At 42.3% G+C, this 20,817-nt stretch overlaps 1 protein-coding gene across 1 annotated transcript; it reads left to right on the top strand.

The window, feature by feature from the left end:
* The first annotated feature begins 9,244 nt into the window (after positions 1-9,244).
* On the top strand, positions 9,245-20,715 carry LOC140537043 (FMR1-interacting protein NUFIP2-like). Its single transcript, XM_072659195.1, has 4 exons — positions 9,245-9,416; positions 11,864-13,532; positions 14,488-14,520; positions 14,627-20,715. Exons 2-4 carry the CDS (start codon positions 12,050-12,052, stop codon positions 14,677-14,679), a joined length of 1,569 nt encoding a protein of 522 aa, XP_072515296.1. The 5' UTR covers positions 9,245-9,416; positions 11,864-12,049; the 3' UTR covers positions 14,680-20,715.
* Positions 20,716-20,817: the final 102 nt, after the last annotated feature.

Raw genomic sequence — 20,817 nt, forward strand, 5'->3', positions numbered from 1 at the left:
AGTAGAGGCGAGAGGCGAGGATGTGTGATCGTCCAAACCCTGCCCAAATTTCTTTGCCAGTCTCTGTACTGACAGCAAACTGACTGAACTTGAGTTTTATTAGAAACGAGAGAACGTGGTGACACACTCAATCAACTGCAGACCAAGTTAGTAGAGTAAGTACGGCCATATGCCATTTAATGTCTGGAACCACCTGCATGTTCACTACATCAGATGGTCAGAGTTAGCTGTCTATCGGCTTGGCCACAACTGGCAATCACCTCTTCGCCACACCCCTTCAAATATTAGCAAATAACTCCTATCAAACGCTTGAATTGTGAAGAAAAACATTGGGGGACATTAACGGAGGGGGGCTTGTAGACTTGACAGCACACACCTGGCTAACAACAAGAAAAAGGAGACATTTCTAGCTACAATGTCTATGCCACAATAGCAATACTAACATCGCAGTTGCAATCCTGGGCGAGGTAGGTGGTCGGCGCACTAACACCACAGTACACGGCACGCTGCTAATGTAAAAGAAGCAACAAACAGGTTTATATACACACAGGTGAACATAGTTTTTAGCAGTATTCAGTATAAATGTTATTTGGACGGGAAAGGACGTTGTGATTACGTTCCCTTCTGTACTTTAAAAATAATCCAAAACTATCCCCCATGTTGTTAAATTTGCAACCAGAGTGGGTGCCAGACTTGCTCATTTGGTAGACCCCCACCCCCCCAATACCAAGTGTGTCTCAGGACGCCTTCATTGAGCTCCATTAAGCAGAGAGGACTAAGGTCGAAGGTCTGTGACAACAGAGTCTACAGAATACTTTGCAAAGAAGCTACAAACAGGCTTATATATACACAAAGGGGGAACATCGTTTTTAGCAGTATTCGGGTGATGGTAATCTGGAAACTCTGTGAATATTGGTCGTTGGAGAAGAGAGTTCAACAGAAGTGTTATGGGAAATGGAGTCGAGGCAGTCAACAGAGTCAGTTTGAGAACAGGCAAGCCTAGGAAGCATGAGATGATGGTCATAAAGGGATGCATATGGTCATCAACAATACTCACACCGTTACACCACCATTCAGGACAACCTTCCTTGCAACTGAAAGCTGTCCCGTAGAAGTCCTGCAACAACATACACAACACACACCTTTGAGTCCTGCAACAACATAGACTCACAAAACCAACAGCAAGTTGCACTATTTTATGATGAAGACCCTTTTAGTGCAATCCTACAGGCCATTCCACAGCATTGAGTAATCTAACCAGGGCAGGGACCATCCCCCCTCGACCAGCCGATGATTTATAAGTGGCCCATGTCAGGTTTTATTGCCTCCCATAGAGAACATGAAGTCTGCCTCGGACCGTCCAAGTCCATTCCTTTTGACGGATGACAAGACACTAGCAATTATCAGCCGCCAAGAATAAATCAGTGCCTTTACTGTTGCGTCCTGCGACGCCCTTGAAAGGATAACCATTTTCAAGACGAGGGGAACCTGTCCAACAACACTTTCCTGAGATTTGTAAATCTCTAGCTCAAGCCCAAATAATGAGTGGTTGTTACCCGCTCGTTATTAGAGGTCTGCGGCCGACATTATAGATATACATTTCCTAAGGGGTAGTTAGAGTAATGAGTAAGTAGAGTCCGGTCTCTAACCTTGGTTTTGCTGAGGTATGTTAATGTATGTTTTCAGCTCTTCAAGTGGAATTTTCACACCTCAATAAAAAATAAAAAAAATCGCCCTGTCAAACACGGACTCCCCTTCGCGTAATTTTGGTTTATATTACCAGCCGACGCTTGTTTGAGCTTGCTGTTAGCCCAATTTTACAACTATTTGAAAACATCCCACAACAGGTTTTATTCGGTAATTATGTTTACAGAAATCTGACAGGGTGCTTCTCCACTCCGAGCAGAGCAAACAAATGAAAAGACAGGACTCCAGCTCGGTACCATGCCATAAAATCATCACATCAGTGGAGACTGCTTGGTTTCACTGGCTGTGAAATTTGTCCTTTGTTGTCTGATACACAGAATGGGCACACACACACACACACACACACACCTGCCACTTCCCTTACTGGTTCAGAAGAGCCACCCAGTCTGAGTCAGTAGACACAACATGTCCTTCACTCTCTCCCCTGAAGAGAGAGTGATGTGCTAAAAAAGGGTGAGTCAACCCTGATGTACAAACACACAAGGCTTCCGATTATCACCATCATTGTAAAATGTAACTACCGGTATTACTCACCCGCCTTTACTCAGATGGGCAACAGAAAAATGTCATGCAGAATGAAAGCATTGGAGCCTGTCGTAAAAAATAACCTTGTCTAGCTCTTCTGTAAGAGACGAGTTCTTAACTTTAATGTTTGTTAATGTGTTGAGTCACTCTGGGCGTTTCTATTGGTCCACTCCTCATGAATTGCAGTTTACACAATACAAAAGAAAGTTGATGTTTTAAAAATATAAAAAATAAAAAGTTCAGTTTGAAAGAAATGGCATTGTACAGTGGTTTACAAAGATCTGAGAACTCCTGGTCACAATTTCTGTTAAGTGAATAGAAGATGAACTGATGTCTGTGGTGTATTCTTGTTGGAATATCCCAGATGAAGTGTGTTGGCTTCAAGGAGCTGTTATAAGAGCCCCACAAAGGGGTCCTGCAGTTAACCAAGTTTAGGAGAAGCCTGGAAGAAACAGCAGAGAAAGCTGGTCACTTGGAGTTTTTCATTTCCCTTTCATATCTCAAAAAGGCAAAAAGTAGTAGTAAAAACCCCAAGAGATTTAAGCTCTTAGATTAACTTTGACCAAGGTCTCAGACCCTAATTAGCTTGTTAGAGCTATGGTATATTCATAATCAACAGGTGATGAAAATTTCAACATTATATAAATACTCTGACTCTTCAAACCTTGTCCCAACAATCAGCAGCCATGCCCACAAGTCAGGAGTAGAGTATACATTCATAACATAATTTCAAAAGAACGTTTAAAGACTCCCGGTTCATTTTAGAAAGAAATCCTGTGGACTGTTTTTTGGCCACAATGAGCAAAAGGTGCAGAAATCCATGATAAGAACACCTCTCCAACTGTTAAAGGAATCGATAATGCTTCAGGTTTGCGTGGCAGCCAGTGACATGGGGAGCATTACACTGGAAACAGCTGATAATGAAAAGAAGATGTCTTGTACAGCAGGCTAAAAAAGGGTTTGCCATGGCCCTGACATCCCCAGACCTAAACATGTGGATAGACCTCAAAAAATCTGTAGGTAAACGTATAAAACGTGTGGGTTATAACAAGTTATTGGGAAAGGACGTTGTGATTACATTCCCTTCCGCACTTTAAAAATAATCCAAAACTGTCCCCCACGTTGTCAAATTTGTCAGAGTCTGCACAGTACAGACCAGAGGCGGCACCAGAATTGCTCATTTGGTAGACCCCCACCCCCCCAATACCAAGCGTGTCTCAGGACGCCTTCATTGAGCTTCCAGTGCTGAAGCCAGGCTGATTTTCCCCCTGGATTCCCAGTTTGTCCGGTAAGTGGACACTCCGACAGTAAAAGTGCAGCTCACTGCAACTGAGCTCCTCCATGTAATGGACAGAAAAGGCGCCATGCAGGTCCTGCAGATAACCGGTCGCTTCCAGCCAAGGCTGTCAATCACTTCTTCATTAGCGTAGCCCCATTTTCCTACAATAGAGCAGAGTAAGGGTTAAAATTTGGAGTCACTGGAGAAGTAAAGACAGTTTAGAGGAGGAAAATGAGATGGAAAATGGGCAGAGGTGTTATATCGTTGAAACAAATGGGGACGAGCGGAGCTACACGCCATACTGCAACCCGCCAGCAGAGGCGCTAGACCTGTGGTTGCTTCACTTTCCACAGTCATTGGTGACAACTATGACACTAATAAGGAAGTTATCCAGTTAAAAGTGACATATTGAAGTATGAGCCTACATAGAGGTCTATGCAGTTACTAAACATGTTACTTGTTTAAATTGCTCAGAACTTCATCCTGCCGAAAAGACGATGATCACATTGCGGCACAGTGAGTGAGAGAAGCTCAGGATCGCAGAAGGATAATATTTCTTAGAAATCCCAGCGGACTGAGAGTAAACGGCTCATAAAATCTGAAATTTACAAGCCACACAGCCTTAGGGGTGCCGCTCCATGTTGACAGTGTGGTATTATGAATGGCTGTGGAGATATTGACTGTTAATCACAGCTCTGAAGGGCAGAATGAATAGCGGCGTGGCCTCTGTTTACAGGGGTCTGTCACAGTAATGACAGGGGCTCGATGTGCGATGTTCTTTATGGAAGCAAGGGAATGGCTTCATCAATTGAGCGTGCCTTGCTGCCACTTGTTCTTTTGTTTACTGCCGATCCTGTACCGTTTTGAAGAGATCTAATAGCTTGACTTTTGCATGTAGATGTATATGCATAAGTACAGACGAAAAGCGGAAGCCACATTTTATTGGGAACTGCTGTGAACTGACCTATGCCTGTGCTTCTGTAGCAGGTCTTGTGGGGATGTTCTGCAAGCAGCTAATATTTAATAGAAATGTCCCATTCTGATACTTTGGAAACCATTTCAATAACTACAATTATTTTCCAGCATATTTCTTTAATGAAGACCACAAGTTAAAAGGAAAATAGGGCCTAGGCATGATTCCTCTCCGCCTACTATTACTTGTCTTCAGACAGGCCGTGTCTCAATCCACATACTAGCATTAATATGGCACCAGTAATGGCACCACTGGTGGTGTTTATTATGCAGATGAGAGACTAATTTACATTTACATTTATGGCATTTAGCTGACGCTCTTATCCAGAGCGACTTACAAGGTTACTGGTATTACAGAGGAGGGCCAATATAGTGTTAGGAGTCTTACCCAAGGACTCCTATTGGTGTAGCACAGCATAGCCACCCAAACTAGGAATCGAACCCCAGTGTTCCACATGGTGTGGTAGCTCGCTGGCAGGCAGTGGTGTTATCTGTTGCGTCACACCAACTAATTAGGGGCTTGAACACATATACACCGCAGATCCAGCAGATCCTTCAAGTCTTTTAGTTATAGTGAGCCCTAGGGTCACCAGTTCACTGGTTGTTCGTCCTGTCCACTTTTGGTAAGTACTGACCACTGCATAGCAGGAACACCCCACAGGCTCTGCCTGCGGTTTTGGAAAGGTTCTGACCCAGTGGTGTTGACCTCGGTGTCTCAGATGCTTACGCTTGCCCATTTTTTCTCTTCTCAAGATCTTGCAGGGTGTCAAACATATGGATGCAACTGTGAGTGCAAGGCTCATGGCTTTTCCCACTCTCCAAATAAGCCAACACAGCGTGTTTCACAGAAAGCTGGCAGGCTGCGGAGTGTAATCACAGCATTACTGAACCACCTGCGCTACTGACCAATACAGCCCACAGAGATGTGCATTTTCTCCCACATGGAGAGGCCATTCAGTTTAACTGCCCTGAGGCAAAACTATGGGGACAACGTGCAGCGTGTTATTGTGTAGATGTGTAGATAAGGGGGTCTCGAGATCTTGGGGGGGGGGGGGGGGGGATCCAGGAAAAACAACGAACTAAAGGAAGGCATTTGTTGTACTGTCATAAACACATAAGCAGCTTAAGATCTAAAGAAGATCTAAAGAAAAACAACTGAATAAACTCATTATCAGAGAGGTTAAGGATTTCATACAGCTCAGGATTATAGTGCTCTCTTATTTTTGCTTGGTTCTGGTTGGTCTGTCTGTTTAGAAAAACTATTTCTAAAAATTAAAAATAATAATAATAATAATTTAATTCCATCATACAGTAATAATACAGAGATGTTCTGATACAATACAGTGGAATGGCATCAGGGCCAATCCAGGTATATTTTAATGAATCGGGTACTGGCTATTTTAATCTCGATCCAGATCCAGTTCTTTGTTTTCACCTGTGTGTTCAGCGCACCCTGTGGCTCCCTCTAGACTTAACCGACATGTTTCACAGCCCACGGCCATGAGTGCTCTCAGATTAACAGAGCAGTTCATAGTTCCTCAGTGAAACATGAAAATCTTATAAACATAACATTAAAGTATATACAACACTTGCTGAAATGCAAGAGAACCACAGGCTCTTTATGTTAAAAACAAACACTGAACAGCATGTTCGTGACCACGAGGAGGAGGAGGAGGAGGAAGAGGAGGCTAACGCTAAAGCTAATGCATACAGGCTGTAGAAAACCATCACGTGTAAGCTACACTACACATTGTACTGCAGTGTTTTAAAGATGATCAGGGAGGTCAGTCAAACTGGATTATAGATATTTAACACACTATGAAATAGTTAGAAACGAGGCTATCAAACAAAACAAGCAGTCCAGAATCTCACATTATATAAACTGATAATAATTAGTTATTAATAAAGTCAAATCTGCTGCGATCTGGCTGTGTTACTGATGAAGACACAAAGATCAGAGTGGTATCAGCTCTTCTTCAGCAGTAAGAGCCTCTGATCAGGCTGAAGGGTACAATAACAGTGTCCCTCACACATTTTTACTTGCATCAGATAATGAGCAGTGAGTGAATATCACATTTTGATTTGGACAATTTTTCACATTCTGGTCATGCAAAAACCTTGTATCTCTATTTTTGCTGTTTTTCATTTTTTAGCATAATTGTAATCTGGCAGTTGTTCTTTACATTGTGCCATTTCACAATGAGTGGACCAATAGAAATGCGCCAAACTGAGCTGGAATAAAATAGTTTTCTACTGAAACGATTTTGGCTTTTTTGGAGATTTGGAGATTTTTGTGTGACGATGTGTTGTCTCTTATCTTTAGAGCTAATTGTGTTTTCTTCACCACTTATCTGCAATCTCTCATTACAGATGCGGTAATTGTTTTTCTTTTGCTTGGAAAGGATAATCTAATCTAAATGTGTGTGTGTGTGTGTGTGTGTGAGCTTAAAATGCATTCTAAAGCTGAAAGTCAATAATTAGAGCAGTAACTGAGAGTGGGCCTCTGTGAAACAGCCCAGGATGCATCCGTCTGTGATAAACGTTAAATATAAACGGTAGAAATACGATTTAGTACTGATTTCATAAAGCTTAGCAACAGCAGTATGGAAAAGGGGTGTAATTAATACCGGTGGTCCTGAAGAAAGTCATTCATACGGTCAGTAATAAAACACTAAACTCATCTGAGAGCCAGAAACACAACACTTTCAAGGACAAGATTGCTGTGAGTGAAGCGCCATCTAGTGGTGTAGTGTTGGCTCTACAGAAAACACTCAACATACACTAAATATGAATCTTGTTTAATATATATTAATTCATCAGAATAGAACAAAGCAGCAGACATGCCACTTACAGCAAGCTCAGAGTTCAGAACAGTCCTTGTGCCAAAGATATGAATTCAACAGGATAATGTATAATAAATTGGTCCTGGAAACATATTTATTAGATATAATTTAGATATTATTCTTCAAATAAAAATCACATTTACATTATAAGCTATTACATTTTCATTGAGACCAGGGACATTGTTGATGAGTTTCAGATACAGTACCATTAAGAGTTTTACGCCTGGGACGTTTTCCCATTTTATTGCTTTTATAAATGGAATCATGGTCAAAATATATATAGAGAGTAAAGGGCCTTGCTCAAGCAGCCCACCACTACTGGGCACCAACTGCCTGCTGGACATGTATGCATCATTTATTGTACATTATATATATATGTGTGTGTGTGTGTGTGTGTGTGCATATATATGTAGGTGTGTATATATATAGATTTATATATAAAATGTACAATAAATGATGCATACATGTTCTCCCCCTTTACAGTGACTGACCTAACTAACAGAGGTCCAGCAGGCAGTTGGTGCCCAGTAGTGGTGGGCAGTGGTGGCTCTGCGGTTAGAGCGCCAGCCTATCGATAACAGGGTTGTGGGTTCGATTCTCAAGCTGCTTGAGCAAGGCCCTTTACCCTCTCTGCTCCCCAGGTGCTGGAGTTGGTTGCCTACAGCTCTCTGTGTGTGTGTTTCTCACTGCTCCTAGTTCACTAGTGTGTGTGTGTGTGTGTGTGTGTGTGTGTGTGTGTGTGTGTGTTTCTCACTGCTCCTAGTTCACTAGTGTGTGTGTGAGTGTGTTTCTCACTGCCACTGATGGGTTAGGTGCGGAGGACACGTTTCGCTGTACAGTGACAAATACGTGCACCTTTACCTTTAGTAGTCTCACAGTTAGTGAAATGAAGATCACCTGAGTGCAGTGAAGGTCTCTAGACGGTCCAGTCCCTGGTTAATTAAAGGTAAAGGTGCACATATTTGTCACTGCGAAATGTGTCCTCCGCATTTAACCCATCTGTGGTAGGGAACACACACATACACACACACACACTAGTGAACTAGGGGCAGTGAGTACACACACACACACCCAGAGCGGTGGGCAGCCAACTCCAGCACCCAGGGAGCAGAGAGGGTAAAGGGCCTTCCCTGCTCAAGGGCCCAACAGTGGCAGCTTGCCGAGCCCGGGAATCGAACCCACAACCCTGTCATCAGTATTCCTGGCTACAAATACACCACGAAGACCAAAGAACACTCCAGATACAATAAAACGTCACTCACAAAAGTACCCGAGCTTCCTCGGGAGTTCAGTAAATCCATCATTAAGGAACGGAAGGAATATGGCTCAAGTGTAAACCTGCCTTATAAGAGTCCTCTGAAGACCACTCTTGTGAAAATTTCCAAAACACACATTTCACATATTGCATAGAGTTATTTTTTGTTCACTGTTTCAAAACAAGACAAAAGGAAAAGGGCCTGGATGCAGCCTTTTGAACTAGTTGAAGTAACAAAGCTATCTAAAAGCCCAGATCTCTTGAGGAACATTGTAGAAATGAAGGATAACACACTGGAGGGACACTTCATCTGTAATGTTAGAGGTAAGTTTGGACCATTCAGAGGTCAGTTTGGACCATTCAGAGGTAAGTTTGGACCATTCAGAGGTAAGTTTGGACCATTCAGAGGTCAGTTTGGACCATTCAGAGGTAAGTTTGGACCATTCAGAGGTCAGTTTATCTTCTCCCCACATTTTGATCATGGCTTTTCTGTGCCATGAAGCCTCCAGTCATCCCTGCTGTGCACGCAGATAGCCCTGGTTTATGTAACCCAGTAGCTGACTGCCTCTGAGGGCTCTGTCTTGTCATCTGCTCGCATATTTCTGAAGTGAGCTGCTCGACCACACGGGGCACTGAGCGCAGCTCGACCTCCCAGCACACTCGCACAGCTCAATGGAGGAGCAGCCCGGAGAGCTTCGGGCACACGGAAACCCACCCTCAGCGCCATGGCCAAGAGGAGAGCCCACCGAGCGAGACCATCGAGAGACCTCTGAACAACGATGTTCATTGCGACTGTGAGTTCAAGCTCCAGGAAACGCAGAAGGAGAAAAAACAGGTTCGCTCCTCCAGCAGTCTTGTCTGTTAGAGCCGGCTAGCTGGCTGGCTAGCTGGTTGGCTAGCTGGCTGGCTAGTTGATCAGTTTGCTCAGGCTGCGATTTATCTGCTCCAGCTGTCAAACATACAGCCATATTTCTCTTCTAGCCCTCTTCCGATTCGGCAGTGACTTTGGGTGGCGAGGTGGAGGCGGTGGAGGCGGTGGAAGCGGTCTCCTGCAGCTAGCTTAGCTTAGCTTAGCTTAGCTTAGCTCAGCTAGCTAGCTAGCTAGTGCTACCATTAGCTGTCCAAAACATACAGGAGGGTCGCGAACACGCCCCGGGTTGGGGGATAACTGCAAACCGAGGGGTATGCGCGTGTTCCGGGCTGTTGTCTGCGGGGCTGGGCGCTGGTTAGGAGCGGGGCTGGTTGATTTGCTCCGCCGTTAGCCGCTCATTAGCTGGTTGTTTAGCAACGGCACTCGCGTCACCGGCTGCGCTGGAATCCAGATCGACTCGGTTTAGGGAACCGATTCTTTTGGAACGTTCGACTCAGTGACTCGTGTTTGGCCTGGTGGTTTCGGGAGCGCAGATTAGTGAATTCAACCAGTGAGAAAATCAGCTGGAATAAACTGTGAAAACTGTTACTAGTACAAGCTGTTCACGTTTGTAGTCGTTAATTATTCTCATTTTCATTTTTTACTTTGCAGGCAGATGTTTATATTTTTTTTTAATTTGGTGTAAAACATTTTTTTTGCTCCACCAGAGCTGAATTATACCAGTCCTCAAGACCAACCAGGCAGTCCAGGTTTGAGTCCAGATGCCTAGCTACATTTATAGCCACAGCCCAGTTTGTTTATGCAATTTGCTCTTGGTATTAACAATAATAGCTAATGTTGATGGCGCAAGGCAAAGTATCAGCGTGTAAGTATATGGCAGCATCCCACAATAACCCACAATATATATTAAGCTGTTTTATTAAATTATTTTTTACAAATGATGATAAAAGCCTCAAGCCTGTAAACCTGCACGTTTCAAAGCGATCCGATTCAGTGTCTCGGTTCGACGTATTCTCTAAAAAATGACTCAGTTAAAAGAACCGATTCGTTTAGGAGAGTCACACATCGCTCGTTTCCTGCCCGCCATGTTGCAGACAAAAGTCCTGATTACTGCCGTGCCGACAAGTTTACTTCTCCATTAAACGGCTGTAATCTTCAGTACTAAGTGGTCACACTCCACGATTTCTGCCCAGAGACCTCCATGAGGGTCTTAGCCGGTGTTTTACGCCTCATAAGCGGCCATGCCACCTAAATTCAGGGAGAGAGAGAGAGGAAAGAGGGGGGGGGTAGGCTCGTTTAGCTTAGCTTAGCTGCTCTGAGGAAACTGTCACCTCAACAACTGACATTATCCAGTCACTGGTAGACCTACTTAGCTAATATTGTGCTGTGCAGTAACTCTGTGGTGCACATTTTCACACATATCAGCGATTATATGAGCATTAAAACCAGCTTTCAGCTGCAAAAGGCTGAATTCCCTGCGTTTCTCCTTGCAGATGGCAGCTAACTGAGCTCTGTCATCTTGGGCCTGCTCCACCTGGCAGAACCCCTGCCTCAACATGTCTGATGACCTAATTGTCGAGCTGACGTTTCAGAAAACAGTTTGCCACTAATTATTATCCTTACCTAGCTGACTTATCAGCTCTATTTTAACTTTCCCAAGAAAAGAAGCCCCAGAAGTTGCCATGTTGTGCTGGCTGGCTGCCTGGCAGGGCTGACATTCACCTCAGTTCAGGCTGAGCTGAGTGTATAGTACTATCTCAGTAGTGGTATTTTGATAGATTAGTATTTTTAAAAAGATATTCAGCATTGCAAGATATTCATCTATGGTGTTGCACATTTAAACAGTTGGCCTTGTTGCCAAGTAGTTTGTTTTTAAGAGTTTTAGTTGTAAAACGTAGAAGGGAATCAATAATTTGAGAATTTCCCCACTGCGGGACTAATAAAGGACTATCTTATCTTATCTTACTATCTAAAGCAGGCTATCTATGCCAGATTCGTAAGCTGTCCAGCATGGGTTTTATTAACGTTAATAAACACACTTCATGGTCATCTGATCATCTAATGTATTTAGAAAAATATCATGGTTGGCCCAAATCAGCATTGCCCAGTCCTGCCTAATAATTTTCATTACTATTTAATATTTGTATTGAGTTTGTAAGCTAACTGCACACACAAGCAATGAAGATTTTCCAGGAAGATTTTATATATAGTCCTGCTTTGGCTTTGGCTCTGGCTCTCCGCCATATGACTCATTCACAGTCTTGGTGGATAACATAACATTTCGCTCCGTCATGTAGCCCTGGACCGTTTCAAAGGTCGCCTCATTTTACCCTCTTTTCCGCAGAAACAGATGCTGTGCTTGGCTTGTTAATCATTTCTGCTAACCTTCCGTTTGTGCTTCTGAATCCCAGGCAATGGTAATCTGAATAGCTTCAACCTGGGTGAGGAAAAGAAGATATTGAGGATGACCCAACAAGCATTCCAGATCCCCTCGAAAACAATCAAGACAGGAATTTATTGAATGTCTGAAGTGAGGACGGACTGCAGAGGTCACAGCAACGCTAGGCAGCAAAGACGTTGTCCATCGTACTGACAGTATGGATGGAAACAATAAGACTTCCGGTTTACAGCATTGTGAGGTCAGGCACGTGGAGAAGGATCCAGTGTTGTCTCTGAACGGAGAAGTCGCCCTCACAAATGGTTACTCCAGCAAAGCTGCTGCCGACAACGACGGCAGCGGATCGGAGAGCGGATACACTACCCCTAGGAAGCGCAGGGCTAGACGCAGCAGCGTGAAGGGGGCTGAAAATGTGAGTCGGGACAAAGAGAGGTGTCTGCAGCGGAGTATCATGTCTTATTCCAAGCAGGACCTGGAGACCTCAGGCCAAGAGCCTGCTGACAAAGTGGTGAACTCTAGGCCTAATTGCACAAGGACTTGCCTTAAAACAGAGGTGCACGCAGGTGTTCGGCGGGCAGGCATTCAAGAGGTGACCCCTGTGGACGAGGTGCAGTGCAAAAACTCGGACGGTAGGCCCTCAGGCCCTATTACTAAAAAGACTGATGACAAGGTCAGTAAAACCAAGCTCACCTCCTCAGTGACCTCAAAAGAGGACTTGTGGACTTTGTTCAAGCCTCCCCCAGTGTTTCCAGTGGATAACAGTAGTGCTAAAATAGTGCCGAAGATCAGTTATGCAAGCAAAGTTAAGGAAAACCTCAACAGCAAAGCAGCACAGGCCAGTGCAGAGACAGATCTGGCTCAGGCATCTGGAAAGCTCTCCCAGGTGCCCATGTCTGCTGTAAAAATGGTCAGCTTTACTAATGGCCCTGTTTCGGAAGAGCCTAACGGGTGCCCCTCTGAGGGAGCATTGTTCAACACTGCTGCTAGCACCGCACCTTCTGACTCTAATCCAGAGGAAGAGAATGTAGCGTCCAACCCGGACACCAGTTGTAGCTCCTCAGCTTGTCCTTCAGTTCCAGAGCCAAGAAAATCTAGTCCTTTTGTTTACCCACATAAACCTTTAAATATGCAAACTGTACCCCCCAGTGCCCGCCCCACAGACGCCCCAGCTGCTCAGACAAATCAAAAAGCCCTCGGAGATATCTTCCAGAACCAGTGGGGTCTGTCTTTTATCAACGAGCCAAACGCAGGCCCGGAGGGAACGGGCTCTTCTCGAACGACTGTTTCAAGCATGATCAAAGTGGCGGACATCACATTTCAGGGGGAGAGCCTTTCGTTTATCATCCAGCCAGGCTTGGATCCAACCTCTGCTGTTTTTCTCCCAGCCCCTCAGGAGGTGGGGAAAAGGACTAGTGGCACGGATGCTGCTTTGAAAGCTTGCTCCTCTTCTCGCACTGCCAGTGAAGACTGTCCACAAGCTCAGCCAGCGAGTCAGGAAGAACAGAAAGTGAAGAACAGAAGTCCAGTGGTTTCCTGTAAGAATCTCGATACAGAGCCTGCAGTTACCCCAGCTGTTAGTTTGATGGGTCCATCCAAGGCCCAGGCTTCGGTAAAAGGCCACGACAGGGCGAGTAGCTGGGGATTGTTTGATCTGCGAGCTGCTGTATCCTACCACACTAAAGGTAATATATATAAATATATATATATTTTTTTTCCTTTTGTCCCCACTTTAGTGTTTATTAGGAATGAATGGTATTTTCAGAACTTTTTTTCAGGTCTTTTTAGTGTTGACTGAATAGAAGAAGCTAATGTAGTGATTTCGCACCCTTACATTTCAAGAGCTTGTATATGGATTCCCAATGTATTTCATCACTCACATGTGAGGTTTGCAAGCTGCAGAATTATTTTTGGTGATATTGGATTTTAAGGCTTAAGAATAATAACTATTTGGGAAGTTTTCTGCTTTATACAGTGCCACTGCCCCAAAATGGGGGTGTCCACCTTCACATGCTGTAGGAATTATTGTAAATATGAGTTTCCGACTTGAAAATTGCACACGAACACTCCCTTCAAGTTGTAATTTGGAGTAAAACCGGAGTTGAAGTGACCTTCAACCTTTTAACATGGCGGAGGAGACTGAATCAGTATTGGATGGTTCACAATTCTTTATTTTCAGCAGTGTAGTTGCTGTTAATGTATGTTTGTGCACATTATTTTAAATGCACTGAAATCCATGTGCATTAAACTTGCTATAGAATAATGCTAATATCATTCTATCCATGGAAAATTGACTACTCTGCTAGCCTGGTGCGAGTTATTAACATTACATTAGCACATGTCGGCCCCGACTACATGGCACTTGAACGTGACATGCTCGTAATTCCGACTTTACGGAATTAAGTGGGAAGTTGCATGTTTCGACTAGCGCATGAACGCAGCATTAATAGTGGAGAATATTAGGACCATTTTATGATCAACTGAGGTGGCCCTATAGGCACAGCGGAACTTACAGGTAGTTTTTAGTTTATAGACATACAGTCATGTATTTTAATAAAATATAACATGCATGTGGAAATGTTTGTAGATAAAAAGAAAAAAGTACTCCCTTTTTAAGCATTTTTTTCCCCTCTGTTGCAGAATTTGAACATCTCATCACTCTTCGAAAGCATGGTTAGTAATGTTTCTTTCTGTATTTTAAAGCATTCACTATTGTAAAAATAAAAAAAATAAAAAAAAAATCCTAATTGTTTTGTTGCTCTTTTGGTTTCTCGTCTAGATCCAAAAAGAGTGGTGTATTATGAGGAGGCCATGGATGGACCTGATCATTGAAGTGCTGAGTTCCAGTATATAGTTTGCTCCACCTTGGGTGCTACAGACAGATCTGACTAAGATCTGGATGCTCTCTTCTTGGAATCAAATTGGACCATGTTTTTTTTTTTTGTTATTTCTTTTTTGTTGTTGTTGTTCCCCTTTGTGTCTAACCAGACGAAAATTACTACGGAATATTTCAAGAATGGAATTGGTGTCAGAAGGGATGATTATTATACTCACTAAACTTCCTCTGAGTTCCTCTGCAGGTGAGATTGCTAGGGGCTGTAGAGAGGCATTGGACTACATACAAACTGATGCACTGTAATGTTTGAGGGAAGTTCTGAGCACTATTTGTGTGACAGACACTGGCCTTTCGGGTCCTTGCTTGGGTCAGCTGCAAGGATGAGAAGTATAGGAGGTGTGGAGTGTACCTCCTGAGCCTTTCTGCTCCATGCAACCCTTGGAGAAACTACTATGAGAATAACAGTGGATGCCTCAGTCATTGAATTTCTTCCTGCATTCAGATCAGTTCATGTATATCGGCTCGTTTGAGAGTTTTAAGCGGTGCGTATGCACAGTCGGAGCAAGACTGAGTACATCCTGAACAAAAATGAAATTCTGACCTTCAAAAACAAATACCATTGAAATGTAATCATAACACCCAGGAATAAGGGATGGTTGAAGCCCAACCCTGTCAAGTTGGTAGAGAAATGGAGGCCCCACAGAGGCATTGCCTGACTTACTGTGTTTTATTTTAAGTTCTCTTTACATTGTTTTTTTTTCCTGGTCCAGCCCAGGAACAAAAGCCTAATGAAATGTTTGATTGACCAGTCAGAAACACACACTCTTACGATAGCCTTTGCCCTGCAAGCTTGTTGAACGTTTCTAGACTGGGTTTTCAAATCGTCTATATATATTTTTATTATTTTTCATTCTTTCATTTTAATGTGTTTATTTCTGCAGAAGCCCTTTACGCAGAAGTAATATAGTTCACAGTATTATTAACTCCCAGCCAGTTAAAAGGTTTAGTAAAAAATATACTAGAAAGGTATTTTGAGTGGTTTGAATTAGGTTTCTCACATCCTTCAGCAGTCTCTCAAACATTTTACTTGAAGTACACAGCAGGCTGTTGATGTGCTGAGAAAGTGGAAAAGGAATGACCTACTGGGAAATGGCTGTAACGAAAGAGAATGCATAGTTTTTCCACAGGATTCAAGCATCTTACCACACTGACCAAGTTGAATTTTACAGCAATTTTGACAGCAAGGAAATTCTTTCAACATTACAGCCCCCAGCAGCAGGCTGTCGTTTGAAGTGCTGTACCTTCTGTTACTCTGTGTAAGTTTCATGAGGTCCTTCGACTGTAGTTTTAACCTTTAATATTTCTTTGCACATTTACGTTGTGAGAGCTAATGTTAAAGCAGCCGAGTGCCGCCGGAAACTGTTCTAGGTTAGAGAACGGCAATAGCAGGCAGTCACTGTCAGTAACCGGCTGGATTTGTTAAAGCCTCACCATCTACTGTGACATTTCATGAGCAAGGCCTTTCTTTAGAGTACTATGGTACACTGTGTCTAGAGTTAGCATGGTATGATATTAAATAAACACGATTTTTAATCATCTTGGCCAGACAGACCAAAGATTGGGCCTCAGTATAGATGCTGATTTAGTCCTTGGTTTGAATAATCAACCTTTCTTGGCAAAGGGGTGTTGGTGATTTTTGACCTTTTGTTAACCAACCAAGCGGAGGCGTTTGGTTCATCATGTTGAGTAATAGCACTTTATGTAAACATATTATTTTAAGAAAAATGTCTACACCTATCTGAAACACTTAACACGAGTTACTAACTCCTGCTTAGAATGGCTTTGGGCTGTTGTGCTTTTAAGTAAAACAATAGAATAACTCTTTACTCAGGTAGAATTGGGGAAGCCATTACAAAGCAGAATATGGTGCAAAATGATCCTGGCTAGTGTTGTCCGTTGTTGCTCTGGAGTTTATTGTTTTTTCGGGGTTTTTTTTTTTCTTCACACTGTGTAGAAAGCGACATCCGCAATGCCTGCCATGCTTTTCCAAACGCCACTGCTGTTCTAAATCCAGGCAGGGAATTGAAATGTTGTGGGCATCAGTAACAGAAGCGTATCCTGTGAAATACTGTCCATCGAAAAAGCACATTTGTTTTGTTTTGTTCTTTGGGCTCGTCTTTAAACCCCTTTATATGCAATAGCAGGAATCTATATGGTTGAAGTTCCTTTTCAGTAAGTGTATCGCTTTCACAGGGTGTGAGGCACAGTTTTTATTTTTTTATTTGCACGAAGGGACGCTGGAAAGCTTTTACAAAATCCACACAGAACCCAAGTTTGGCACCTCCATGTTGGAAGGTGGGTTGGAAGTTCATTACGAAACTGCTTGGTCTTGCCTCCTTCGTGCAAGCAATGGATTGGGTGTTTGCATGTTATTGAGCAATGTTTGATAAGTCTTGTTTCACCTTGAGTACTTTGTATTTTCTTAACGCGTAGTTGAGAGTGCATTTATTTCTGCTGTTTTGGGAGGGGTTTTCTCACTGAGATTGGTTGATGTTTCCCAGGCAAAACTCCACTAATAGCCTAATTATTATGGTAGCCTATATGGACTCTGGGTAATTATGGGTATGGACTATGTGTAATTTGCCTCTTGTTGCTCTGGAAATGTTTGCAGACTCGAGACAGCTCGCATATTTAGTGCTTTGAAGGAGGCCTCAAGTTGGGTGACGCATCAGCGAGGCAATCTTTCGATAAACATGGCAAAAACTCTCACCAAATAAGTGCCCAATGGTGTGGTCTTCAAATTATGCCAACAGCCCACTTAAGTTAAGCACCTAGAAATAGTGTTATGCTGTAATAAATGAAACATTAATGTTCTAGCAGGTCAGTTTAACTTGAACTCTGTTGTTTAAACCGTTATAATTTACAGTATAATGAATTTTTTTTTCTTTTTTAACCAAGCTTAGATCACAGGGAAATGCTCATTATCAAAAGAGGTTCCTTATAAGGCAGTTCCACCAATTTTTCTAAATTTCTGCATAAATCATAAAGCGGTTGAGATGTGAATGTTATTCAGAGTGGTTTTGTTTTGAGAAGTTGTCCCGAGAAAGCTGTAGCCTAAAAATTTTAGCTGTAGCCTTTTTTTTATTATTTTTATTCCAATTTAGATTTGTTGTAGATTAGTGTTGACCTCTTCACTGGCACAAAGGGTGTTTAGTGTGATTCTCACTCAACCATTTAAAAATAACCTTGCTGAGATGCTTTTTGGGAAACCCAGCCCTAAAAGACCAGTGAACCCAGATATGTCTTCTGAGTTTCCATATGTAATGTTGATGATGATGATTGGTAAAATAGTAGTATATCTGTTGTGGGTTACTTTGCATCTCAGCACCCAGCATGTACCTCTCTGACCCTCTGAATTGAATTAACAGCCACTGTGAACAGCTCTCTCTAGAATTGAGCATATTTCCAAGAGCCACTCTGAGTGACCTTGTTGCCATCTTATGCAAAAATGTAGAAAAATCAGTGAACCCGAACTATATTTTCAAAGCACTTATTTCATTTTTGGCAATACTTTACACAAAAATGCAGAAACTATGGTAGATGTGTTTAGGTTTGATATTTTAATGGCTGCGTTGTAGCTGTGTGTAGAAACGAATGAGGCTGTGAACTGGTGTGGAGATGAAAGGTGGTTAGTTTGTGTACCGGGTCGAAACCTTGCGTGTGTATGTGTGTGTCCCCTGAAGATGTGCAATGGCATGCAGTCGTTTTGTGCAGGTGAAACCCGTAAACCTGCTCGTGTGCTGACGTGTCTCCTTAAGATATGCAAGGTCCCCTAGGTGGTGAGACTCCTGTTGAACTGATATACAGGTGCCTGAACAAACAGTTTTATTATTTAGATGATTTAATATCTTGGGATTTCAAAAAATATATATTGTATATGATTACTTGCTTCAGAAATAATCAGTGCCATGTTTTTGTTTTCTTTTTTTCTTGTCCTTGGTGAACCGTCTTCTTTTCTTTTCTTTTTTAAATGCTGTTGATTGTCTGTCGGAATGATTGATTTTCTTTTCTTTTTTGTTTTGTTTTTAATGATTTTTCATTTTTAAACTTTGAACAGCCAGGTAACATCCGTGTAAGATGTCGCTGTCTTTCCAGTGGCTCAGTATCATAGTATCAGTGTAATTTATAAATGTGATTAACAGACATGCCTAGCAGCATAGGGCTTATAGGCTTCAAGCTATAGTCTGAAATTTGATTTTTAAGAGCTTTTTAGTGCTGAATTTCTTTCCTATATCCATGTCAGATTAATTAGTAATTCAACTGTATGTTAAGTAAACTGATGTCAGTTGTTTTGGATCATCCTTTATTTATTTCAAATGCACAACAGTAGAATTTCTAACTACTTTAATCTAGAACATGATAATTGGGAGAGCGGAGATACCAGTTTTAGGTTTGGTTCTAAATAATTAAAGTTATGTTTAGCTTAATGTTGTAGGCTTAAGCTTAAGTTTGTTTTCCTTTCTTTCTTTTTATTTTTGAATCATGTTTTCCAGGACGTGGTTGACCTGGTTGAGTTAGTTGCTGTTAGCTGAGTTTACCATGCAACAGCGGCAGCAGCGTTTTGATTTCTGCCCTTATTTTTCGCCCAGAGAAGGCGAACAGCGTCTTGTGAGAGATGACCTATTTGGTAAAGTACTTTGCAGGGAAATGAGAGGGAGTTGCTAAAGGCTGGAAGAGTACCGCTTTAATACGGCCTGGCCCTTATACAAATTTCCTGGTTGAAGGGTTTCCTGGTGTTCAGGAGCTAAAAATCCAAGATATTGAAAATATTGGCTGATATAATTTCATACAGTCAAAAATTCAGTAAAATTCAGAAAGCCTCCTGTAGTTTTAGTTAATTCTTGTGAATATAAAACAAGCCATTAGATGCTGCTGACTTCAATGCTGATCAATCAGTCAGTCAGTCAATCAATCAATTGGGCCATACTCTTTCCACATTTGCCAAAGGTACGCTACATGTTTTCAGCAACATCCCAGTTGGACAAATAACAAAAGCCATGAGGTGTGAACAGATTAGGTGAGTGCGAAACAGCCAACAGAGTGCAGACACATACTGAACAACTAATGAATCCCTAAAGTGCTGCTTCTAGGATGATTGTCGATGATTGTCTGTAATGGGGAAATGCTGGATCTATGTGTTTGGCTCCAACTTTGTCTTGGTGTTATTTGCTGGCTTGGCCTCCAGTTCACAAAGGCTGTTAGACCTGAGAACTTCACTGTGTTGTGTATCCTCATGCCACCCACTGAGGTCTTTTTCGGACTATAAGGGAAGTGTGTGCGTGTGTGTGTGTGTGTGTGAGTGAGTGAGAGAGGCCGAAGTGGAGGATTCTCACTGTGCCACTACACCGGATCAGGTGGCAGTGTAGTATTGTGTAAATAACACAGTGCCATGTCTACTGCCAAGTCTGTCTTCACACTCTGGCTTTGTCCGTCACGTCATCTAATCATTAAGCGTGTTGCATTTTGTGCCGATTAACATTAAGTCAGCTTGCACAAACTTACCAATGGCACCTTTAAATTTTGAGGCCATGACAAGTCACCTTTTTAATGGTTTTACAGGTGAAGAGTGTGTGCTGTAACTGAAATTGTGAAACTTCTTTGATGTCACAAATGCGTCACGTTATGAATAAATGTTCTTTCGTTTCAGACAAGCATGAAGATGTCCTTTTCAGCTTCCATAACAATGTAATAAATTCAAACGAAATTCAGTGTTTTCACAGTTTTCTGTCCCCATTAAACTGTTAAATTTATTTGAACGTTGGGTGTCGTGTGTGTTCAGTTTTAAATAGGACAACGCAGCTTTGCTCGATGCTTGGTTTTTATCAGTGCTTTGGGTGTGGGGATGTCAGTTGTCGAGGGTTTTTTTTCCCCCCCTTCATTTATGTCAGAAAAAACTTTCAGGGGGTCTTTGATGGCTAGTTTTAGAAACACTGGTCTACAATGCTGTAGATCCCTTTGAATTATTTTGTTGTTAAGCTTCTTATTAATTACAATATTTAGAAATACTATTAGAAAATAGCCATTTTTGAACCTTTCTCTGACATTAAAGCAGCCGTTCATGATTTTTATTTTTA

The sequence above is a fragment of the Salminus brasiliensis genome, chromosome 16 (genome assembly GCF_030463535.1).
Source record: "Salminus brasiliensis chromosome 16, fSalBra1.hap2, whole genome shotgun sequence".
NCBI classification, from domain to species: Eukaryota; Metazoa; Chordata; class Actinopteri; order Characiformes; family Bryconidae; genus Salminus; species Salminus brasiliensis.